General features: G+C 39.9%; 1 protein-coding gene across 1 annotated transcript in view; it reads left to right on the top strand.

The window, feature by feature from the left end:
• Usp8 (ubiquitin specific peptidase 8) overlaps positions 1–25,861 on the top strand; it is a 53,804-nt gene that overhangs the window by 16,934 nt on the left and 11,009 nt on the right. The window contains exons 4-11 of the mRNA XM_055619326.1: positions 9–94; positions 8,845–9,007; positions 11,389–11,431; positions 13,453–13,597; positions 15,564–15,726; positions 16,643–16,787; positions 17,059–17,282; positions 21,247–21,804. Coding sequence (XP_055475301.1) covers positions 9–94; positions 8,845–9,007; positions 11,389–11,431; positions 13,453–13,597; positions 15,564–15,726; positions 16,643–16,787; positions 17,059–17,282; positions 21,247–21,804 — 1,527 coding nt within the window. The remainder of the gene's footprint in view (positions 1–8; positions 95–8,844; positions 9,008–11,388; positions 11,432–13,452; positions 13,598–15,563; positions 15,727–16,642; positions 16,788–17,058; positions 17,283–21,246; positions 21,805–25,861) is intronic.

The raw sequence follows: 25,861 nt of genomic DNA, 5'->3' as shown, positions 1-25,861 counted from the left end.
ATTTTTAGGATTATTATCTTTCAATACTTGGCCCTGCAAACATCAAAAAAGCTGTTGAAGAAGCTGAAAGACTCTCTGAGAGCCTTAAATTGAGGTACTGACATTACTATAAGTTCTGTAAAAGAATGCAAATTAAAAGCTGAACTGTTTATATATTTGCTTATATATATCTAGCCATACTTATAATACTCCATTTCCTAGAAACAAATAATATGGTAACTGAAATACCAAAATAAAAATCATTTGCTATATTGTCCATATTGATGGGTTATTGTTAATAGCCTTCATGAAAATTTTAGGCTGTTAAGATAACACATTTTACATTAGAACCCGTCCAGTTTTTCATATATTACAGTATTTGTTAAATTTTTGACAACAGTAAAAAGGAATTTTAATTTTCATATATTCCATGTTGTATTAGAAACTCCTGTTGGGAATAATCATACAGAAATAAAGTATTTACTCTTAGTTTTAATCTTCCTGCAGTCACAGAAATTACATATGCTAAAGGACAATCTAATTGCCAGGCATGGTGGCACATGCCTGTAATCTTAGCACTCAGGGAGTCAGAGGAAGGCAGATCTCTGAGTTCGAGGCCAGCCTCATCTACAAATCGAGTCTAGGACAGATAAGGCTAACATAACACAGAAAAACATATCTCAAAAAAACCAAAACAACAAAAAAACCCAAAAGAACAGTCTAATTCCAGTAATTACCATGACTGCCTTACCAGTTTGTGAAATGATTACAAATGAGGGCTACATTTGTTGAAGAGCACTTGCTGCTCTTTCAGAGAGCTTTGAGTTTGGGTCCCAATACCTGGGTAGCTTGCAAATACCTATAACTTCAGCTCTAGGGGATCTGATGCTCTCTTTGGCCTGAGTATTTACTTGCGTACATGTGACAGACACACACATACAGGAATAATAATAATAATAATAATGTGTGTGTGTGTCCCCTTGATGTGCCAATAAAGCATCTTACCGCCAATCACTGAGCAGGGGAGAGAACAGGCTAGACTTCCTGCCAGCCAGGAAGTGTTTACAACCTCAGCTTCTGAAACATAATTTTTTTTAAAAAACAACAAAGGTAATTGAGCCTGGATGGTTGAAATATTGATAAATTTTCTTTGTTTTGTTTTTGTTTTTTGTTTTTCGAGAGGGTTTCTCTGTGTACTCGTCAGTGTTCTGAAACTCAGTCTGTAGCGCAGGCTGGCTCAAACTCAGAGATCCTCCTGCCTGTGCCTCCCCAGTGCTGGGATCAAAGTGCGCACCACCACTGCCTGGCTAAATTTTTTATTTCCAATGTTGAGTTACTGTGTATACCCTATTGCTTTTGTAGTAAAAAGTGGAAAATCTGTGCTTGCTGAATTCGTCAGAAGGAAAATTAATAAATATGTGGTGATTTACATATGTCGTATCCACGTGAAAGATTGTAATATAACTTTAAAAGTTTTCCTTTTTATCTGGTTACTGCCAGGACCTTAATTATAAGTCTTATGAAAACTTACAGGGCAAGTTGGTCACGGCTGTTGACTACATATTTTTATCTGCATTTCTCTGTGAAATGTGTTCAATGAAGAGAAACTTTTTGTAGTGCACAGCATCAGAACTTTGCAAAAGCAAATGCTTTAAGCAAACATGTCTCTGCAATGAGTTGGCATTTTTCTTTCCCCTTCTCTTTGGTGGTACTTAGCTGACTACCTCCTCCTCTTCCTTCTCACCTGCTCTTAGCTAAATCTTGTCAAATACCTTTATTTTATTACCTATTTCTTTTACATCTATGTTACAGATGATCTTAGACTTAATTGGATTAAGTTGAAAGGTATTAGAGTCCCAGAAAAAGGGGTTGGATAGGCAGATAAAACCCAGTTCCTCCTCCTCTCTTATCACTTTGAGGAAATAACTTGCCACCGATGCATTAGTAAGAATGTTTTTTTATACAGTGATAGAATGGCTGTTCAGCTTAATAAGGTTCCTGGTAAAGAATTTCCTCTGGAGCCTTCTAATTTTAAGGTTCTTCAGTGTGTTCTGGCGTGTCCTTGTCCTGTAGGCTACTTGCAGCTAATTAAGGAGAACCTTTTCAGTTTGTCTTTCTCTTGCTGCCCCACATCTTTTAGCTTCTTCCTTTGATGCTCAACACAGGATTTTCTAGTCGGTCAGCGCTTCCCTTTTGCAATTCTTTTTGCTGTTAGGATTTCCCTTTTGTCAGACTCCCAATATGAGAACGCATTGGGGTGCTGGCCAGAGTTTGGGAAGGATCATAGCTTTAAGCTTTACGTTTTAGACTCTTCAGGGTTTATTTTCTGCTAAGTTATTCCCAGTAATCCAGTTTTGCAGTAAAATCTACCTACTGCTAGGGCAGACAAAATTTTTAGGTTCATAAAACAGTAGAAAAACTCCTAGAAAACAAGCCTCAATATTGTCTTGTACTAGGTGAGACTTGTCAAAAACGTTTGTTCACCTACTCATTTCTTTTACATCCATGCTATGGGTGATCTTGAGTTCGATTGACCAAGTCAAAAGGAATAGAAACCCCACAAAAAGGAATAGACAGGTAGGTAGAGGAACGAGAAATCAGTGCCAGATGAATGGCAAGCCTTGATCTCACTTCATACCCAAAGTACAAACGGTATGAGACCTATGAAATTCCACTGTAGTTGTGGGACAAATGGCAGATATAATAAGATGCAGATGACTACAGGAAAGTGAATCTTGAAATTTCTTCATTTCTACTTTCAAATTAAACTGAGCTTGACTATTTTGTTTTGGTAGTGCTGGGGAGTGAAGCTAGGGCTCTGCACATACTAGGCAAGCACTCTACAACTGAGCTGCTTCTTAGCCTTTGACCATACTTACTTCTCAGGACCGACAGTTCCCGTACTGTTTCAGTATAGTATAGAGCCAGGCTCCCTGAGTTTGAGTCTCAGTTCTTCTACTCACTGTTGTGAGCTATTAGTCAAATTACGTAGTCTTTCTCTGAGTGTGTTCCTCATCTATAATTGAGATAAAAATAACTATCTGTGGTGATTACAGTTAATTATCAGTTCACAGAATCTACAATTACCTACTATAATGGAATTTTTGACTACTCTGGCAAGGGATCACATCCAAAGACCTAGGTCTTTGTGATCCAGCTGGAATGCAGACACACCTTTAGTATACACTTTTAATAGCTCTGGTGGAATATAGACATAACACACCTTTAATCCCAAACAATGACATAATTGAGGGACAGACAAAGTGATAAATCAGAGAAAGATTTGACAGAATGAGTCAGAGATAGGCTATACCCAACTCTCATGAGAACAGGCAGGAAAGAGAAGCTACTTAAGAGCAGCACAGAGGGGCTAGAGAGATGGCTTAGAGATTGAGAGCACTTCCCAAGGTCCTGAGTTCAATTCCCAGCAACCACACCGTAGCTCACAACCATCTATATTGAGATCTGGTGCCCTCTTGTGTCTTGTAGCCATACATGCAGACAATGTACATGATAAATATAAAAAGTAGAGTTGGGGAGTACAGTACAGTTCGGTTCTTGAGGTTCAGAGGCAGTTTTTCCAAGCAGAAAAAGTGTGAAAGGTAAAAAGCAGAGAGAAGCCACTTTTAATCTTGGAGAAAAGTTTTGAGCCAGAAAGAACTAGAAAGTAGAAAGGGTAGACTTAGTAGTAAGTCTTGGAGGCTAAAAACGTTCTAGGCCTAGGTTTGCAGTCAGAGGCTGGAAGCTGAAGCCTTCAAGGTCCAGGCTTGCAGACGATTAGATTGTATGGAGGTTAGAAGTGTCCAGGCCTAGACCTAAGGATAGTTAGATAGAAATACTCTGGGCTCAGCCCAAGCTATATATTCATCTTTTGAAGAAAGAAAACAACTTTCACACCTGGGATATAGGCCTCTGGGCACACCTGTTTTGATTGCATTGAGGTAAAAGGAGACTGGAAGCCGTTTCCTGGCTGGGATCCTGGGCTGTGTAAGTAGAAAAAGGAGCTCACATTCATCTCTCCGTTCCATTGTCGGCATATTGTGACTAGCGGTTTCTCACTGTGACTTCCTTACTGTTGGAATTTTGAGCCAGAATAAGCCCTTTCTTCCGTAAGTCACTCTTGTTGAGAATATTTGAGCACAGCAGAGAAGAAGGTTTTCTTAAGGTAGACTTGTTCTGGTGGATTAGTGTCGGGAGCAGAGTCTCAGCAAGTATAACCTGTTGCTGTTGTTATTAATAGTAGAAGCAGCCTTGGGCTGTGACGCCTTCCTCTATGGCCCTCTAATGGTGTATATTGAAGGAAGTACGTTAAATACTTGTACAGTTTTGTACGTTTTCCTGAGGCTTTCGTTTCTATTTGTAATAGTAGAAATAGATGCTGGCACATGAAACAGGGAGAACAAGTGTTTGCTGTCGTTAAAGACAGTGGTCTTGCTGGGTAGTCCTGGCTGGCCTTGAATTTGCCAAATAAATCAGGTTTCCCCTGGGACCTACAGCATGCTCCCTTTGCTTCTTAGATGCTAGTATGTCAGCTAACATACTGATTTTTATACATCTAAGAATACATTTGTTTTTCTAATCTAGCTATGTCATTTATTTTTAACTATTTTCTTAGTTTGTCCTTTGACCCATCATGAGTGTTTAGAAGTATGGTGGTTTTATTTTCAAATACAAGATTTTTCTGGGTATCTTACTGATTTTTATTTTAATGTCATCAGAGCTAGAGATACTTGCTCCCCCCCCCTTTTTTTCCTTATAAAAGAAAACATTTAATTGGGGCTGGCTTACAGTTTCAAGGTTTAGTCCATTATTATCATGACGGGAGGCATGGCAGCATGTAGGCGGACACGGTGCTGGAGGAGCTGAGAGAGCTACATCACAGGGAATAGCTTGAGCATATATGACCCCAAAGCCAACCTTCATGTTGATACACTTCCTCCAACAAGGCCACACCTCCTCCAATATGGCCATACGTGCTAATAGTACATTACCTGCTAATGGGCAAGCGTACAGACGCATGAGTCTGGGGTCATACCTCTTCAGACCACCATAATGACCAAAAGCAACTTTGGGAGAAAAGGGCTCATTTGGCTTTCAGGTTACAGTCCATGATCAGGGTAGCTCAGAGTCTTAGTGTCTTAGTGCTGTGAAGACACACTGTGACCACAGTGATTTTTATAAAGGAAAACATTTAATTAGGGCTGGCTTACAGTTAGTCCATTATTGTCATGACGGGAAGCATGGAAGTATGCAGGAAGACACACAGCAGGAATTGACAGTGACACACTGGCCAGGCTTGAACATCTGAGATACCATATTTGTGTATGGTTCTACATACAGTCTTACCTTGGCCAGTTGGTGCAGTGTATACTTGAAAAGATAGTGCAGTGACTGTGTGGTTTGTCTGTTTTTCATTACTGCAACAAAATACTTGAGACAGGCTATCTTTTTTATATTTAAAGAGGTTTATTGAGGTTGAAGGTTAAACAACATGATGCAGCCTAAAGCAAGGGCCTCCTTGACTGCATTACATCACAGTGAAGACACAGGTGTTATTTGTCTCTTCTGGCCTCTTATAAAGCTATTAAGATGTATTTCACTTCATTGGTTTCTAACTGTGATCACCGCCTAAGCCCCCTTCTAAACAAAATTCACAGCATGTACTGACCTCATAATGGAATGCAATTTCAGCAACAGTGATAGGGTAGGGAAGGTGAGGGGGTTGGTGTTAGAGTTGGCATGGACCTTATTCACACCATGTACTCTGTCATTTAGGTCTCCATGCTTTGTTGAACCGAGGGCCTTGTGCTAGGCAAATGCTCTAACATGAGATTCTCTCTCTCTCTCTGTATTTCTCTCTTTCTCACACATACACAGAGAGAGAGAGAAAGAAAGAGTCATGAGTTGCCCAGGCTGGCCTTGAATTTTCCATTCTCCTGCCTCAGCCTCTCAAATAGCTGAGGTTAAAGACCTGCATTTCCAGGTTTGGCTTAGCTGCACTTTCTGTTATTGGAGGTGGTTTGTTTTGGGCTTTTGTTTCATGGGTGTTTATTTTGGAAGAGTTTGGTTCTTAACTGTTATGACAGAGTATTAAAAATCTCTAAAATATTTTTTTTTAATTTCTCCCTGTATTTTGTTGAGCTTTTGTATATTTTGAAGTTCTGTTTTTACGAATTTACACATTTATGGTTATTATAAATTCCTTATGTGTCTTTTATCTGGGAATAATCTCTGTCCTTTGAGATCAATCCGCCTTACATCTTTTCCTTCATTACTTCTAGCTCATGCAATATAATTATATTATACTTTTTATTCATCCTGACAATCTCTGTCTCATTGATATATTCCTTCTGTTCAGGTCTAATTGTGTAGTATGTGTGCTTTAAAGAAAGTAAGAGGGGAAAAAATACTCCTTTCTCTACCTACTTTTTCTTCCTGTTTCTGGTATTCTTTGTTACTTCAAGGTACAAATTTTTGCCTGACTCCCTGTGCTCTTGAGAATTTCACTAGCTTTTCTGGGAGTCCACTGTTAGGAAGAAGTTCTTTGCTTTTCTTATCTAGAAATACTTTTATTTTAACTCCTGTTTTTCATTTGATTGTTTGCTTGTTTTGGTGTGAGCATGTGTCCTTATGCCACAGCTTGTGGTGGAGTGGCCGGAGGGGCTCTCAGGAGTGATTCTCTCTGTCCACTACATGAAGATCAGGGGTCAGATTCCATTACCAAAGCTTGGTGGCAGACTCCTCTGTCAACTGATTCATCTTGCTGTGTCTTGTCTTTATTCTTAAAGAATATTTTCATAAGACTCATGATTGTGAGTTGACAGGGTTTTATAGTTGTGTTTATTTGTTTTATCTTTTGTCCTCCTTGGTAGTGCTGGCTAGCCTGGAACACTGTATGTGGACCAGGCTGGCCTGAAATTCACAGAGGTCTGCTTGCCTTTTCCTCTGGAGTGCTGCCATTAAAGGTGTGTGAGCCCATGCCCTGCCCTCCTCCGTTGATTCTGATGTGGAAATTGATGCCAGTTGGTCCTCCTGTTAATTGACTGTATGCCGTGTGTCCTTTTCGCTGGCTTGACGTCTTCTCTTCAGTCGCAGTCTGACTGTGATGTTACCACTAGTGGTTTTCTTTGATTTTCTTGATTGGGATTCACTGGACTCCGCATCTATAAATCTATGTGTGTTATCAAATTTGGGGAGTTTGGGCTATTACTTTTTTAAATATTTTTTATCCTGTTTCGTTCTCTTATTGGCACTCTGGTTATACCTGTGACAGGCCTTTTGTTTTGTTCAGGAACTCTATCATCTGAGGCTGTGTTCATTACCTTTTGAAACATTCTCATATTATATTGAAAAAATTTTATTGCTCTTTAGGTGTTCCCATCACCTCCAATTTTCAGATGAGTTTTTCAATACATTTTCATTCCAGAATTTCTATTTGGCTGCTTTATAGTACCTGCTTCTTTGCAGAGGTGTCTTATATGTTCAGTCACTACAAACCATTTTTCATCCTTGGACAGAGTTGGTTAGCTGCTGTGATGGCTTGGTTTGAATTTGTCATCTAGGCTTATCTTAGTTTGCATTTTTGGCCCTTTATCTTTGGATATCTCATTTTCTTGCTGTGTTGATTAGCTTTGGACATGGTGGTCTATGGACGCTCAGCCTCTTCTTTTATTCCTTTGAAGAGTGTTGGGGTATTTTGTTTGGGGATAGTGGTGAACTTGCGGGGTGTTGGATTTTATACACTATGTTGCCTGAGGCAGCCAGCATCTAAAATGTTTTAAAGTTACCTGGTTTCTCAGTGTTTTCTCTATTCTTACTTAGTTCACGTGTCTGCTAGAGACTTGGACAACTTTATGCAAAGAGACTAGAACTCTGGCTTTCCATACTTAGGGTTCTAGCACATAAAGTCCTGACCTTAGGAATGAAACCATCAAATTAGAGAACTTGACAGACGTCCTTCCCTTCCCAGTCCTTCCCCTGCCTGCTCCTTGTTGCTGGCTGTTCAGAGCTGTTGCTGAATGGAGGCATGTGTCCTCCATATACAGTAAGTTGTGGAGGACAGACAGTATATGCATGTCAGAGTTTTGAGTCAGTCTTTACTAACCAACCTGAGTCAATTATTTATTACTCTTTTCTCCCTCCATTCTGTTTTCTTCTCTCTCCCTTGCCTTCCTCCCCCTCACTGTCTCTGTCTTCTTCTACCCCCATCCTCTTAAAATTCAGAACCAGCAGGTATTGCGGTTATTGCTAGTGACAGGGGAAGCAAGGTTGCAGATAGCATACATTCCAAACAGTACCGCTTAGTAATCCCGTAAGGAATAGTTCCAAATACCTTGGATATCTGCAGATTGTAGTCACCGTAGCTTGTTTAACTTTTAGCAAATTAGAACTTTGAGTGAAGTCATTTTTTTTTTTTTAAAGACAATCACTTTTTGACTTTGCTAATAATTCTCCACTTGGTGGGGGTAATACCTTTCTTAAATACTTGTTTAAACATTTTTATCTAAATCATCAATACAGTTGAGATATTGGGACAATTTCTGTTGCAGAGAGAATCAAGAGTTTGTGTTTTAAAAGAAAATTACAGCAGATGTGATTAAAAGGTTGAAGTGAAAAGCAAGAAAAACATTAATAAAGAGAACATAACATTTATTTTCAAGGATTTCGTGCAGTTTAAAGTAAGCATATAGACAGCCTCTGAGGGCAGATGTGTGTGGTTTGTATGGCAAGTCTAGCAGAATTCTATTTTGTTGGAAGGGGCAAGTTAAAAGCCTAAAGTATACCCAAGGCAGGATGCTAAGTATATGAAACATGAGCTCCCTTAACTATACTCTGTCATGTTAATAAGAATCTTCTTTCAACTAGATATGAAGAGGCTGAAGTTCGGAAAAAACTTGAAGAAAAGGACAGACGAGAGGAAGAGCAGCTGCAACAACAGAAAAGGCAGGAGATGGGAAGAGAGGACAGTGGTGCAGTGGCCAAACGCTCTTTGGAAAGTGTATTGGATTCCAAAAGCAAAACCCAAAGGGTATTTGAAGTTTATTGTGTAAATACTGGTCCTGTTTGCCCCATTTCTTGCCTGTGAGGAGTTGAGGTGCCACTGTAAAGTTCTTTGAGGCAACAGTAATAATGTTTTCTGTGCTTGGTCAGATTTTGAATCAAACATCCCAGCTGCAGTTAGTTCCAGGTCTTCTGTAAGCTTCCATAGCTGCATTGTTCTGGCCGTTGGATATAGTTTTAGCAGTCACCGTAAGCTGAGTGAGGGTGGGGTGAGAGGAAGCATTTGATTCTGATCCTTCCATCTAAGTTCTTGGCCTGTGCAAATCTTACCTAACACTCTTTGACTCAGGTTGGCCAAATGAAGGCCTTAAAACATGATGTGAGGTTTCATTTTCCTCATAGTGAAATCTACATGAAGAGATGGACTTGGCCTAGGCGTGGTGGTGCAAACCTGTAATCCCAAAAGAGGCAGGTGGTTCTCAGTTTCTTCGAGTGAGTTCCAGACAGCCGGGGTCACACAGAGAAACCCTGACTTGAAAACCAAGAATAAAAAAATAGAGAGAGAGAGAGAAGGACTTTGTTTGCTGCTTTATTTGGTCCCAAACAGTTTTTGTTTCTGGAGTTTTGTTCACTTTCATCCACTCATTTCTTCTTTCTTCTATTCCTGTGGTCCCTTTGTGTATCTGTCCCTCTCTGCATTTCATTTAGTCTTTTTAGCGCATAAACAAGATCTCTTCATCAAAAGCCACAGTGACTCAGTCTCTGCCAGCTGTCACTGTGCCCCTTCCTTTACTTGCTCAGAAATCACTCTTCCTAAAATGGAGATTTCTTTTGAATTGTTGAAATCCTTGGACACTTTGTGTTTTGCTTCCTCTGATCTCTTGTGTATTCCTTAGTCATTGGTAGTGTTCCTCTGTCACTTGTGTATGGATTACTGTTTTCATTTGGAAGACCTTTCACTGGGCTGGGCACTCTGAAAAGGTGAAGCAATCTGATCTTCTGTTGTTGGGATTCACAGTGTGAGGCAAAACCACTAACGTAGGGAGGTGTGTGTCAACAGGTCAGGCATCTGCCATGAGCAAACAACAGGACTTTAAAGAGTGGTATGGAAGGAATTTTTTTTATTTTGTTGCCTTTTCCAAAGTGGTCAGTCACTCTTTTTTAATTTGAGACAGGGTCTCTTATAGCTCAGGCTAGCCCAGACTCAACTATGTAGCCAAGGCTGATCTTGAATTCCTGCTCCTCTTGTCTTAACCTCCCACATTCTAGGATGATAGCCTGCATAACCATGCCCAGTTGATGGGGTACTAGGCAAGCGAAAGACCAACTGAGCTGCATCTCCAGCCCTCTATTTTAACATTTGTGATACCTTGTCTTCTACACTTTTTCTTTTGCTTGAGTGTTTGAAAGCCAACTCTACTCTGCTAGTTTATTGCTAAACACTTAGTTATACATCTCCTAACTGTAGTCCTGTACTTCATCCTGCAAACTTAGTAGCTCCTTAGTGTCACCTGGGGTTCAGTCTGTTCAGACTTCCCTACTTGTCTTACTGTGATTGGTTTTCAAGTTGGTTTGTTGAATCATGATGCAAAACAATGAACTATCTTTTTGTTGTTATATCTAAGGCTCTAAAACAGTTTCCCTTTGAGATTCTCTTCCTCTGAATGTTCATACCATGCCCTTGACTGAATAAAGAAAGTAAACCACACTTTCTCCCCCACAGCCTGCAGGTTTTCCTTCTATTTCCTTTAGTGTCAGGGCAGGTGCAAGTTGTTCATGATCAGAATCTTTGCAGATGATGCTATTTCATGTGGTATCATAGTAGGAACCAGGTGGTAAACATAGTTTGTACAAGTGTTCACTTACAAGCATGTAACTAACTTTGATCCATAGGTCCACATGGGTCCTCAGTTTTCCCATCTGTAAAATGAGCTAGCATCTTACAGGCTTATGTCATGTTGCTTGGTTAGATGGTGTAAAGTGTAAGTAGTGTGGTATAGTACTTGATTTTCCTTTAATTTTATGGTAGAAGATACTGACTAGAAGAGCTGGAAATGCTGTTTTATTGTAAAAAGTCCTTTCTAATTCGGTACTAATTTTAAATTATGTCTGGCACTTGCTTAAGAAAATTTGAGAGTGCTCCTGGTTATTTTAGCTGCTGCCTCGTAGAGCCATTATTGAATGTGTGTGAATTCCTTAGGGTGGAGGGTGTTGCCATTGTTGAACCTAGCCCTGGCTGCACTGGAAAAGCATGCAAGTGCTGTACTGCTGAGTTAGGTCCTTTTATGTATATTGTTATAAATGCCATTACTTGGCACACTGCATTTTCTAGTTTTCCATTGCAACGAAATACTACCTTTTAGCCTTTTTTTCCCTGTGAAATTTAAACTCTTTTCTTCTATGATCTAGATTAATGGTGAGAAGAGTGAAAAAGGTGCAACTGCAGAGAAAGGTATGTGAGAAAAGATGTCCTTTCAAGTTTCTTTTAATTGGGATAAACCAGTTTGAAACAGTGAGAGTCTCAGCACTTTGTCTGATCTCTTTTAAATTTGTATTTTCCTATACTCTCAAGGGTATTGAAAATACCTTAAGTTCTTTGTTGACTTATTAAGAGAACATTTAATGCTTTATTTTAGCCTGGAGTAATAAAATGTGGTAATGTGCAGTTTCTTTTTCTAGACGCAATAGTTAAGCAAAGCATAGTGTGTGAGAAGATGGACTCCCAGAAGCTGCTGTCAGTATCTTGAATATGATACTTAACACTACGTTGTTTTCCCCATCTGTAAAGTGGGGTTGCATTATTTTCTTTTCCTGTTGCTATGATAAAATAATTCTTGATAAAAGCAACTTAAGGCAGGAAGGAAGAAAGAAAGGAAGGGTTTATTTGGCTTATGGCTGCAGTCTATCACAGCGGGGAAGTCTTGGTCCCTGGAGCTTGAGGCAGCTGGGCATGTGGCACCTGCAGTCAGGAAGGCGAAGAGGGTGAATGCTAGCACTCAGCGAGTTTCTCCTTTTCACCCAGACAGGACTTCAGCCCATGGAACCTTGCCACCCATAGTTAAGGTGGTTACCTCAGCTAACCTAATCAAGACGAGATAACCCCTCAGACAGGCCTGAAGTTTGTCTCCAAGGTGATCTTAGATCCTGTCAAGTTGACAATATTGATAGTTAATTTCAGCTAAACATATTGAACTTTGAGAATCCATCATAAACTTAAGGGTTATTAGCTGTTATTATTTGTGACTCTAGGTTGTAAGGCTTAATTATTTAGCAGGTGCACTTACCCCCTGGGGGAAAATCTCAACCTGTAATTTGTATGTTTCCACAGGCGATATTGATCTAGTGACAAATACTTGACTTACCAACAAGACTTAGGAAGTTAACTTCATCTACTAGAGAGTTTTTTCTTTTTCAGAAATGGTTTCCATTAAGCATAATTATATGTAACACCAAAGCAATTATATACTGAGCATATATTGTACAATAATTTAAAAAATAAACTAAGTGTAGTGTAAGGTACCTTTGTAGAAGCTGTTGTTGGTGATCCTAAGATTAGTCTCCATCACTCATTCTTTTGTAGCTCATCATGTTTATCCTTTGGTAGCTGTTCTCAGCCTTAGTCTGTTCATTATCTAAATGATCTTGATGTTTTGAGAGGAAGGAAAGTACTTTTAGCAGCTGTTGCTAAGACGTTTCTCATACTTGGAGAAACAGCTTTCTGGATCTAAAGTTCCATGATCTTTCACTTCAGGTGATAAAGCTGACAAAAAATAGCAACATAGCTTTGTTTGTTTTTGCCAAGTTGCACACTCAATCCAATTAAATAAATAATTGGAAATCTAAATATTCAATAGGGAGATACGAAAAAGAATTAGAAAAGATAAATTAGAACCCTTTGAGACTCATTTGTTTATGCTAGCAACTTACCTACCCAAGACTGGCCTTGGAATTTGTATGTAGTAAGGGATGGCCTTTAATGCAAGTACTCCACCATGCTCAGCTCACGCAGTTGCTGGGGACTGAACCCAGAGCCTCATGGGTGCTGGATGAGTACTCTGCCAACTGGGTGACATCACCAGCCCTTCTGACTTTATTAACCATGCATTTTTGTGTGTGAAATGTTTCTGTCTTAATAAGACATATTTAATTTTCTTTCTTTGAGACTCGTAGTGGAGCACCAGATACAATTGTGACATTGACATGAAGTTTTTAATTGGGCAAGAGGAGGCACAGTGGAGTCAAACGCAGAGCTGAGCACAACTAGACACACAGCTGCATGTACAGCCTGTGTATGAACAAGGCATGGAACTTGTCTCTTAGTAAATGTTAACATGAATTATGTAGTTTTCATGTGAATGGTAAAAATGATACTGTGGGATGGCAAGTACACTTTGCTCTTCCATGTTTGCTAATATGCCAGCACATACAGCTGTCCGTTTCTTGTTGTTTACTACTGTGTCTCTCAATTCCAAGGAGCGATCACAGCAAAGGAGCTATATACAATGATGATGGATAAAAACATCAGCTTGATCATCATGGATGCTCGAAGAATACAGGATTATCAGCATTCCTGTATCATAGATTCTCTCAGCGTTCCTGAAGAAGCTATCAGTCCAGGGTAGGTCACTGTGTGTTTAGATAATAAGAGGCAGGATCTTGCCTTGTTAACAGGCTGCCTTGAATTTGTGATCCTCACACTTGGCCTCCCACATGGCCTCCCTAGCGTGGAAATGACTGTTCTTCCATTCATCCTATGTTTTGATAGTCATTTCCATTGGGGTGTGTAAGTGTGGTGTGTTCATTCTCACTGCTCTGTTCATTTCCTTGTATGACTACAATATAATTTACCTGTTTTATTTTTAGACTTGGCCTTTATATATTGGATATGGTGGTGTTTTTTTTTCCATTTATACAGGAACATTTGATTTTACTAAAATTAATTTAGTATAATTAAATTTTTTTAAGTTACATTTAAAAATAAATTATAGAATGGGTAGAAAAATTACAAAGATAATACATGAGAAACTTAAATTGGGAAATACTTTTTGATTCTTTTATTTCTCAACATGTGTTCACTAGCATACTAATACGTAGGCAAATGAATGCCTCACATTCCATTTGTTTCCATTCTTTGTAGTTTGAGCATCTTGACCTGTCTCAGTAAGGACAGTTAGCAGATGATATTTTATATTAGCTCCTCCTCCTCATTTCCCTAGATAGAATAGCCAACATTATTACTTAGTAAGTTTGAAATTTTATTTTAGTCCAGAGCCTTTTTGTTTTGTCAGTCCTACTCAGGTTGCCAGTATTGTCAGTTAATACTGAAACGCCTACTAAATGCTGAATGGTTTCTAGAACAGTGGCATCTTCTACCAAAGGAAAGAATTTGTGTTATTCATTCATTCTGTCATTCAGCAGCTATTTACTGAGAGGTAGCTGGGTTACTGTGGTTTTAAGTGCTAAGGCTAAACCAGTGAACAGATAAAAGTCCTTTGTGAACTTTTTTTAAAAGGCAGATAAGATAGGCAAGAAAAACAATAAAAATTAAAGTATATAGTATTCCTTGTGTTAGTGAGGTGTGGTGGGTAGGTGGCTATATCTTTGTGTGTGTATGTATGTGTGTGTGTCTGTCTGTCCATCCATCTGTCTGTCTGTTTCTCTGTCCATATGTCAGTTTGAAGGTCTGTCTTTCTGTCTAGGAGTAGACCCTAAAATTTAGTTCAAGAAAGACTCACAGAAAAGTTCTTAGCAAGTGTGAATACATAGGGGAGATGGGAGGTGCATCTTCTGAGGTCAGGATGGGGAGCAGACGGAGAGGACAGTAAGAATAGAGGCCGTTAGCAGGAGCACCCTTAAATAAAACCAAGACCTGCAAGCCAGTGGCTGTATGAATGAGCAAAGGGATCAAGCAGGTGGAGAAGAGAAGGATGAAGTAACAGGATTGGGGTCTGTGTAACAGGCTGTGTTAAGGACAGGAGCTTCCACATGAGCAAAAGATTAGCTGAACACTGTGTCTCCTGTGTAGTTGGGAACATGCTAGTGAGAAGACCTAAGCATGGGCCTGAGCTGCAATCTCAGACAGGTTGCAGGAGCTCTATGTGGTATATTTCCTCAGCTATGAGATAGACGGTCATGTCTCCTGATTATACTGCTGTGGGGAGTGAGATCTGAAGCGTATAGAACAGTATCTGGCACACTGTGCTTGCTGGTTAAATTAAATCTTGCTGTTTAGTTTTTTCATGTATAGAGAGAAGTGACCTTAAATACCAGGAATGTATCTGAGATGGTTTTCTAGTTTAGATTTGACTGAGAAAGGTATTCCGGTAATTTCCTGCTTTCAGTTTTGCTGCCCCTCCCCCCACCTTTTTTTTTTTTTCTTAAGAGGGTTAGAATTAAGTTTCTTTCTTTCCCTCTCTAATAATTACTGAAAGCAGTAACATGCAGTACTGGGGTGCAGTAAAATATCTTGGGCTAGTTATTATCTTAATGTGGAACCTAACTTGAGGAAGTTTGTCCTGGTGTGGCTCAGAGTGGACGAGGATCATTTCTCAACTTTGCCTCACTACAAATGCTCATTCTTTCAGAGTAACTGCTAGTTGGATTGAAGCAAACCTCTCCGATGATTCTAAAGACACTTGGAAAAAGAGGGGGAGTGTGGACTATGTAGTACTTCTCGACTGGTTTAGTTCTGCAAAAGATCTACTGCTGGGGACCACGCTGCGGAGTCTGAAAGATGCACTTTTCAAGGTTGGCAGCTCTCTCCTCACTGCAGTTTTGTCTATTGTTGGAAAATAATGGAGACTGGTTGTTTTGACTGTCTCTGTTAGACTTTTAAACCAACTGTACCCCCAGGAAAGTTATATTCAGTAACCATCTTGGAGGTGGATATTTAGTATTGAAAGTCATAAGGTATTGTTGAACCTGGGCTCAGCTATTCCATTTTTGGAAATTCCGTTTTTGGGTGATGGCATGTGTGCTTATCTTTGGTGTTTATTATAGCATGGTGAGGGGCAGTGATCAGAGTTGTTTAAATGATTGATTAAATTTTGAGTTATCTGTATACACACGCACGAACACACAGAGTAGTAATCATTTTAAATGATACAACTGTTAATGAGATCCTTGTAAAAGAGAAAGCAAATTAAGAGTTTCATTATTTGGGGCTGGGTGTGGTAGCACACACCTTTAATCCCAGAACTCTGGAGGCAGGGGGATGGATCTCTGAGTTTGAGGCCAGCCTGGTCTACAAAGTGAATTCCAGAACAGCCAGGGCTGTTACACAGAGAAACCCTGTCTTAAAAAACCAAACAAACAAATAAAAAAGGTTTATTATTTTATAAAAATAGTTTTTGAAAAGTGTGTATATATGTGGGAGACTAGGAATAACCTTTTGGAATGTTAACTTGATATCTCCAGGTTTATGTAGGTTTGGTCTTGTATTATAAGTTTCCTTCTAATCATAGATTGTTTCTTGGTTCTTAAATTTGTATCATTTAATGGTGGATTTCTAATTTAATCTTTTTAATCTAATTTAATCTAATTTAATCTTTGTTTTAATTTTGCTTGACAGGGAACAGTTCTACATTTGGGCTACTTGTGGTTTGTGGTTTTTGCTGTCAAGAAACTGCTACCATCTTAAAAATATTCTATTCTTACTTTGTAGTGGGAAAGTAAAACTGTCCTGCGCCATGAGCCTTTGGTTTTGGAGGGCGGCTATGAAAATTGGCTCCTTTGCTATCCACAGTATACAACAAATGCTAAGGTCACCCCACCCCCTCGGAGCAGAACTGAAGAGGTGTCTGTCTCATGTATGTATGTGAAAATTTGCTTAAAATTGCTTCAGTAATAAAACACTGATATGTTCAGAGAAACCTTGCTTGTATATGCCTTTGTCCTAGTAAATGCCAGTTTGTTTTTAGGCAAAACAGTATAGACCAGGAGTTCTTGTTTTCTTTTAAGACTGTAGTGATTGCCATTTCATTCCCATTTAGCTATCATGTATAATATGCACAACACATAATTACTGTGTATGGAGTTTGCTGTTCTTAAAAAAATGTATTGTTCTTTTGGGGATTTTAGTGGATTTTACTTATCCCTCACTGGAAGAACCAGTTCCTTCCAAACTTCCTGCCCAGATGCCGCCTCCACTTCTAGAAGTAGATGTAAATACACAGTTGATAACTAGTCAAGATGAAAGACTGAGACCACTGAACCTGTCAGCTCTAGCTGGACCTAGTGCTGCTCCCAAAGCCGAAGCTTCACCCATAATTCAGCCAGTGCCTGCTACAAAGACTGTTCCACAGGTATTGTCTTGTTTTTTGTCTTTTTACTAACTTTATTCTTTTGTTTTAATATATTGACACATAATACTCATGTGTATACATAATATGTATTGCCTCTGATACCTTAGGAAACTTCAGAAGGATCTGTACACCTTGGCACCTTTAGTTTTACAAAAAGCTTTTATAATTCATCCCCATTGCCATGGCTTTATTATATCACTTATAAGATTTCAAAGCTAGCTGCTATAGATTGTATCCCACAACCTATAGCAACAGCTGTGTCCCGAAGTAACTGGGAGGACACAGCTGGTGACCCTGAGCTGTGATTTGACTGGCACAGCTGCCCTCAAGTGTCTGCTACAGCTTACTTCCAGGACTCCATGAGGAGGACACAGTTAGCAAATGTTCAGCCTCTCCATAACACCCACACATCACTCAAGAGTTTAAGTCCTCTCATTACTTCTGATGCTTGGTGATGCCTTAGTGTCAGAGCAATGATAAGAAAAATTTTTACGTGCTCAGGGCAGGGGCAGACTTTTACAGACAGAGCATTCAATGTGGAGCCCATCACTGTGGAAGGTGAGTCTGTCACTGTGGAGGATGGGCCCTTCACTGCGGAGAGTGATTTGCCTGCTTTTGCACATGAGAGATGGGAAGTGTCAGGTTTTAAAGCATCATTTTAGTTCTCTTTCATTGGAGTTTGAAATGTTAACAGTAGCAAACAATAGCGAATATATTCAAATGAAAATTTAGAGTTTTTTGTTCTCTTTAGAGTTTAGGTTCTCTTTGACTAAAAAATAATAAAACTTACCTGTGTCTTACTCAATATGAATGTGTAGTATTCATTTTTCCTTAGGTAATACTTAACATTTGAGGTAGATGATGTGGATTTCTTTAGACCTGTTGAAAGTCAGTGTCTTCATTTTTTAAGGTTATCTGAATTTCAGATTGACTCTTTTTTGTTTTGTTTTGTTTTGTTTTGTTTTTGAGATAGGGTTTTCTGTGTAGCCTTGGCTGTCTTGAACTCACTTTAGACCAGGCTGGCCTCAAACTTACAGTGATCTGTCTGCCTCTGCCTCCCAAGTGCTGAGATTAAAGGCATGTACCACCACAGATAAACTCTTAAGAAGTAAGTTTCCTTAAAATCTAAATGTAAGAAATTATAAAGAGAAGGTATATTATTGTATGTCTTTAAGTTAGTTGACATAAATTGAATTCTAAATCTTTTGTATACCAATATAACTGAGAAATGTATAGTTTTTCCAATATATTTTGAGGTCCTTTGCACTCAGAAATCTGAGAAACATTTGAGGAAATTTTTATATGAAATTAAGGTGGTGGATTCCCTGTAGAGCCACGAGACACCTGTGTAGAGCACAGTCGTAAAATAGTGCGACATTGTTCTAGCAGCCAGAGAGCAGAGCAGGAAACCGAGGGCATGCATTTATTTATTTATGGAGAAGCATCAGCTTTCTGGGCTCTTAAGAGCTCAGTGGGGTGTGCAGATACAAAGACAAGTGGAAAACTGAATGACTGGGGGCCAGAAGGCCAGAGACCTGGAGAGGTGAGGGTCTGTGTTGAAGAGAGCACCATGACAACACCATGAGACTAGAAAGACAGACAGCAAAAGAGACTTGGATCTGATTTGATCTTTGTCCTATAGGTACAAGGAACTGAAGAAGGAATTATAAGTTGAAGATAGTAAAGTGTAGTGCTTTTCAGACTGGGGAAGGGTAGGTGAACCACCAGATAGGGATAGCTAGCTAGCTTTGGTTTTGGTTCCTTCTCCACTATTGGCTCCATCTCCACAGTGGTTCTTCCTACTTCATTCTCAATTGTACAGAAGGGTGGGGGATTATGTTTATTTGAGGGATTTATTTGTTTATTTGAAAGAAGGGGGTGATAGAAAGACCTGGAGGGGACAGGAGCTCCAAAAGGCGATCAATACAGCCAAAAACACTGAGCCCTGGGGCCCCTGTAGACACCCGATACCCCAACCAAGGACCATGCATGGAAAGGACCTAAAACTCCGGCTCAGATGTAGCCCATAGACTCAGTCTCCAAGTGGGGTCCCTAATAAGGGGAGCAGGGGCTTTCTCTAGCGTGAACTAAGTGGTAGGCTCTCTGATCACTTCCCCCTGGGGGATGCTGCCTTACCAAGCCACAGAAGAAGATAATACAGCCAGTCCTGATGAGACCTGATAGGCTAGCATCAGGGGAGGAGGACCTCCCAATCAGTGGACTAGGGGAGGGGCATAGGGGGAAGAGTGGGATTGGGAGGAGACGAGGGAGGGGGACACAGCCAGGATACAAATTGAACAAATTGTAATAAATGATAATAATAAAAAAGAAAATGTGAAAGGGCAAAAATAAAAGTGAAAATAAATTGGGATTTAGTTTTCTTTACTAACTTTGTATTATTGGAAACATAAAATTCATTTTATAGGCATGCTGTGTAGGTCATTACTGGCAGATGTTAAGTTCTCCATGCTGTTTCAGCACACTGTATTTTCAAGAAATGTTAGGGTTACTCCCTACAATATTGTACGTTAGTATGCTATTAAATAGAAATGGTTAGAATTCAGCCCGCTCAGGGATTGAGAAAGGCAGCTAATGAGAATCTCCTGAAGAAGGTTGCTAGAGGAGCTGAAGTGCTCTTAGGACTCACGTTCTAGGGGTATGGCAGCTTTCTTAATCAGATGTGGGGCTGGGGAGCCAGGTGAGTCAGTAAAAAGCCACATGAAAGCCACGTGCAGCATCACACACCTGTAATCCCAGTCCTGGAGAGGCCAGAGAAAGGGACTTACTGGCCAGACAATCTACTCTGATGAGTGAGCTATAGACTTAATGAAAGAACATGTCTCAAAAAGTAAGATGGCTTAGTAGCCAAGAGGACTTGAGTTTGAGACCTAGGACCCATATGGTAGAAGGAGAGAAGCAACTCCTGAAAGTTGTCTTCTGACCTCCCTACCACCAAATAAATAAAATTAATAATGTCTTTTAAACAGTAGAATAGGGCTGGGAGTTGGTGTAGTGGGTACAGGCACTTACACAAGAGACCCAACTTCCTGACTCTGCATTCATGCTCACGTGTAGCATGCACACACAAAATAATAAAAATGTTCAAGTATCAAAGAATGAAAAGTAGGCGGGCTTTGGTAAAGTGTGTTTTTAATTCACTTATTCATTTTGTGTGTAGGTGTATTACATAAGTATATGTATGTTCACTACAAGTATAATGTATAATAAGTGGCAATTTAAAATAGGATTTTTAACAAAAGAGAAACATGGTCAGATTTGTTTGAAAATGATTGGGTGGGTGTGTGGCTGGACAGGGAAAGGCTCTTGACAGATGAACCTGCTGACTTGAACTTGATTCCTAGAAAGGGTTCTACAGAGGTGGGAGGAAGAATCAACTCTACAAAATGGTCCTTTAACTTTCACATACATGCTGGGCACATGTGATGTGACGGGACAGAAACGGGAGCAGGCAGTTCGAGCCTTTGCTGGAGTTCTGGAAGAGAGAATGACGTTAGGCACAGGCTTCCAGGCAGTCTGAGAGGTGGAGGTGAAGCTGAAAGGAATTTCACCAGACATGAGAAAGCTGTGCCGAGAACATGGCCTACAACTGTCAGGTTTATAGAGCTGCGTGGAGAGTGACGCAAAGCTCCATGTTTGTAGGCAGCACACATTCATTTTGGCCCTGTTGGATGTGAGGTATTATGGGGTGCTTATGTGGAGATGGGGAGCTGTGGGTGGGTGGGTTTGTAGGAGTGGAGGTGCAGACTTCTCTGGCAGGGCTCAGTTCTGTAGTTGTGGGTGAGCATTGAGACATAGTAACCCTTCATTGCAAACTGAAGTAATACACTTAAATCTTGCTGAGGCAGGAGGATTGCAGGTTTGAGGCCAGCTTGGCCTATATGCAGGACCTTGCCTCAAAAACAAGACTCAAAAAGCACATTTTGTTCTGTTTGTATTTCTCTAGGTTGATCGTACAAAAAAAACAGCAGTTAAGTTGCCCGAAGATCATAGAATAAAATCTGAAAATACAGATCAGAGTGGAAAACTTCTTCCTGATCGGTCCACCAAGCCAGTGTTTCCCTCTCCAACTATCATGTTAACAGATGAAGAAAAGGCTCGTATTCATGAAGAAACCACCCTTCTCATGGAGAAAAATAAGCAGGAGAAGGAACTTTGGGAAAGGCAGCAGAAGGAACAGAAAGAAAAGGTGAGGAGAGAGGAACAAGAGCGCAAAGCTGGAAAGACACAGGACGTGGAAGAACATGACATCACTGAGAGTCAACCCAGCGCAAAGGACGGACTGGAGAAGAGAGACAGCAAACAGACCAAGATGGAAGACAAAGAGCCCTTGGCAGACAGGACCCAGGAAGCCACAGGAACGAAAATACAAAGTAAGAGTGAACACGAGGCTGCCGATGCCAAGGTGTCTGTGGAAGGGAAACGGTGTCCCACGCCAGAAGCACAGAAGAGGCCAGCAGATGTGTCCCCTGCATCCATGTCGGTAGAGCTGAGTGCAGGCAAGGTAGGTAAAACAAGCAGGGAAGTGTGTAAGATGCTGACACAGTAGCCGTCCACAAACAGTGCAGGCCTTCAGAGCAGTGCTATAGCGGTGAAAGAATGTCCTGATCCATTGGTATTTATTTGCTTCTTTGCTCTCCTTTGAAGACTGTGATGACATGCATGAAATGATTGGTTGGCAATAGAATTTGTTGTCTGTAAAATGTCATATATCTTTAATTAATGCAGAAGTAGCTATATTTATTTCTGTGTTTGGTGTGTGACCATCAAAAGACACGATAAAATATAGTCTCATGTGGACAAGTAAGGTGCCAATAGGTTAAGGTGTTTTTTGTCTACAAAGACTGTAGTCATTGACATCAATAGCCTGACATCTATCTTTGCATATAATCGTGTTTTTGGTCAGGTCAGTGTGATTTTGTTTCTTGCAGTGCATTCTAAATGAGCGTTACTTTTTTCTACCCTTGACTACATACTCAAAAGTTGATTGACTTAATTTTGGAGGGTATGTTCATGGAATGATACACTTTTAATTTTTTTCATTGTGCAGTTAACAGTGTCCTTTTGAATACTGTGTAGCAGCAGGAGCACTGACAGCTCACTTTCACATACAAGGAAGTAGAAAGCAGTTCTGGTAGTACAGAAATGCTACCTCACAAAGTGTCAGATTTTATACCTTTCAAAAAGTACTTCAGACACGCTTTCCAAATTAACAGTCCATGTTATTACTATGTTCAGGTAATGCGTGCTGACCTCCCTGTGTGTGGGGAAAAGTCCCTGCCAGCTGGGTGTACTGCACATGCCTGTACCCTCACTTCACTCAGTGTCGCTGAAGCCCCCGAGTTCCCTCTGAGTAAAGCTAGCAGAATACAGCCCCTGTGTGAAAACTTCCCAAATAGCTGCAGTGGGATGAAATGCTTACTTAAGATACAATTTAAATACTTCAAAACACTCAAGGTAGACCGAGTATTTGCCAGCATTTCTTATTCACAGTGGTAACCCCATAAGGTGAAACTGAGCTCAGAGGTTGTTGTGTGCCTAAAATTCCACAGGTAGTGAAATTGGAAAGACAACCTGTTTCCCTCTTCCTGTCTTAGAGTCAGTCTTTAGAACTTAAGTGTTTGTGGAGTCATTTGAGGGGCCATAAATATCTCTACAAGCCTAAATGGCTCTCAGGATTATGACGTGTGGGGAGAGAGCCAGCTCCTTCAAGTTGTTTTTGACTTGCACTTGAGCTGCAGCACACACGCACTGAGCACATACGCATGCAAACACAATGTAAAAAAGTTTTTATTGATAAATAGACCTTCTGTTTTCATTATGATCTGTTTAAGTTTCTGTTTTCATCATTTTCTTGCCTACATTTAAAATGCATTAGAGCCTTGAGAGCCCTTTTCAAGTTAATGAAAACCATATAGGATGTAAGCAGTGGAGTCTATGAGAGAGAGCCTGGTAAATAGACAGTAGTAATTAACATCTTATACTATATTGAAATCAGTGCTTCACATTCTACTTTTTTTCTTTTTCTTCACTGATTCATTTTTCTCTTTAGTGGTAGGAAATCCCAGATGAACTCAGCAAGTGTTAATTTAAACATGACAGTAAATAAAATATACTTTTCAGAGAGACATCAAGGGTTTTTTTCTTTGTTTTTATTTTCAATTTGATGGATATGATAATAGCTTAATTGACATATAATTTGCATATTATAAAACTTACCTGTTTGTAACATACAGTCATTCAGAGACAGAAGAATTTACAGATTTGCTGGGTATGGTGGCGTATGCCTTTAATCGTAGCACTGGGGAGGCAGAGGCAGGCAATCTGAGTTTAAGGCCATTCTGGTCTACATAGCAAGTGCCAGAATAGCCAGGACTACATAGAGAGACCCTGTCTCAAAGAAAACACAAGAAAAAATTTTTTACAGAGTACATGAAGTTATTAACATAATCCAATCTAGAACATTTTCACAACATCAAAAGATTACTGTGCGCATCTCTAGTCCATCCTGAAGCTCCAGACAACATGAATCTGCTATCTCCATTGACTGGCTTCTCTGAGACAAGTCTTCAACAGCTGACTTCTTTCATCTAGCACAGTGGGTCTTAATCTTCCCAATGCTGCGACTTTAATACAGTTCCTCATGTTGTGGTTACCGCCAACCATAAAATTATTTTGTTCGTACTTCATAATTGTAATTTTGCTACTGTTAGGAATTTTGATGTCAATATCTAATATACAGGATATTTGGTATTTGACCCCCAAAGGGCTCAGGCCCCTCAGATTGTGAACCACCGCTTGTATGTCTGTTCCCCATGTGTGTGCTGCTTGTAAGGAGAGCAGAGGAGCACATTCTTTTGGACTGGAGTAAGCCTTCATGTGGGTGCTTGGGAAGCAAACCCAGGTCCTCTGGAAGAGCAGCCAGTGCGCTTAACCACTGTTATGTCTCTAACCCCTTATCCAGCAGAGTTTTCTATATGTGTGCTGTAGCATGCACTAATAGTTGGTTCCTTTGTGTAGTTAAGTGTTACATGCTTTGTACATTCTGCACATGTCAGTTTGAATTATGTAGAGATTTGCATTGCTTCTTGGAGTTATTTTAAATAATGCTACTGTGAATATTTGTGTCTTGGTATTTGTTACTTTCGAGTGAATACTTGAGTAGAATTCCTAGCGCTCTGGGAGGCTGATCTTTGTGAGTTAGAGGCCACCCTGGTCTACAAAGTGAGTACAGGACAACTGAGGCTACACAGAGAAACCTTGTCTCAAATAAAACAAAAGAAAACAACAAACTTAAAAGCGCAAAGGCAGAAGCAGGCAGATCTCTATAATTCCGGCCTGCTCTACAGAGAGTTCCAAGACAGCCAGGGCTACACAGAGAAATTCTGTCTTAAAAACAAAAACAAAAAACAAAAAGAAAGGAACTTAAAAACAAAAACCAAACAGCAACAAAAATCTTACCAAAATGTTTTTCAATGCAACTGCTGGTTTTATACCTAATGACACTGATGTCTCTTAACAACTTTCTTCCATATCAATAGAGTAGCCTTTGATGTTTATCTTTGCTTTTGGTATTCTGAGACCATTTTATAGAGCCCAGAGTGATCTTGAGCTCATGACCTTGTTGCCTCTGCATTCTAAGAGCTGAGATGACAGGGAATCACTATCAGACCTAGCTTATCTGTCTTTGCTGAAATCATAGCTGACTTTTAAATTCGATTGCCAGTTTTGACTGAGCTGTGTGAATTTATAATGTTCTGGATAAAATCCTTTATTTGCAGTAATATTTGTAACTATTTTCTCTACTTTGGGTATTGTCTTTCATTTACTTAAGGGAGTCTTACAGAGAAGCTTCTGAAGATAGAAGCATTTGCAGTCCCTATAGAGGCTGCTGCTTAAGTATGCTGACCTGTATTTCTTTACATAAATACTACATGATTTTGTAAATGGATATAGAAGAAGCTGTGTTAGGAGGGCAAAATGGTTTAAAATAGGTCATGAGATAATGATCTGATGGGTTTTCTTATTTAGCTCCATTGCTCTTTATCCTTACCAACCACCATGGAAAGCCACCTCCCTACTGTAGTATACTCACCACCAGGCTTACGTGCACACTCATTTCAGTTGTGGCAAACACAGTGACTGCACAAGTAACAGCTTTGTTAAAGTCTTGGGAATTTCTGCTGTAGACAGCTCTCAGTGAGTGTTCCGAAGAGTCTATAACTCTTGAATGTTCTCTAGCCTCTGTGCATAGTAATAATTATTTAAGGATAGTTACATCTCCTCTTCCCCCTCCTCCCTAGCATCTGGAGTCACATTCCCTCCTTCCTGTGGCTTCTCAGCTCTAGAAGTGCTACTGCATTTCTCCTGTTGTTTCAGTCCTCTAACCCTTGATAGAGTAGATTTTGAGAAACACTAAACCAACTGCCTTCATCTTTGATGCTGCCTTCAGAAATATTACAGGTCATCGAGACAGGCTTGTTTTGACTCTTCGGCATAAGTACTTTAAGTTCATGAGTGGAAATTTTTAATTGGAAAATCAGATTATTGTTTTTTAAACT

This window comes from Psammomys obesus, unplaced genomic scaffold (assembly GCF_907164565.1).
Source record: "Psammomys obesus unplaced genomic scaffold, mPsaObe1.curated_primary_1811, whole genome shotgun sequence".
NCBI lineage: Eukaryota > Metazoa > Chordata > Mammalia > Rodentia > Muridae > Psammomys > Psammomys obesus.
The sequence above is the reverse complement of the archived record's forward strand: the minus strand, read 5'-3'. Positions and strand labels throughout refer to the sequence as shown.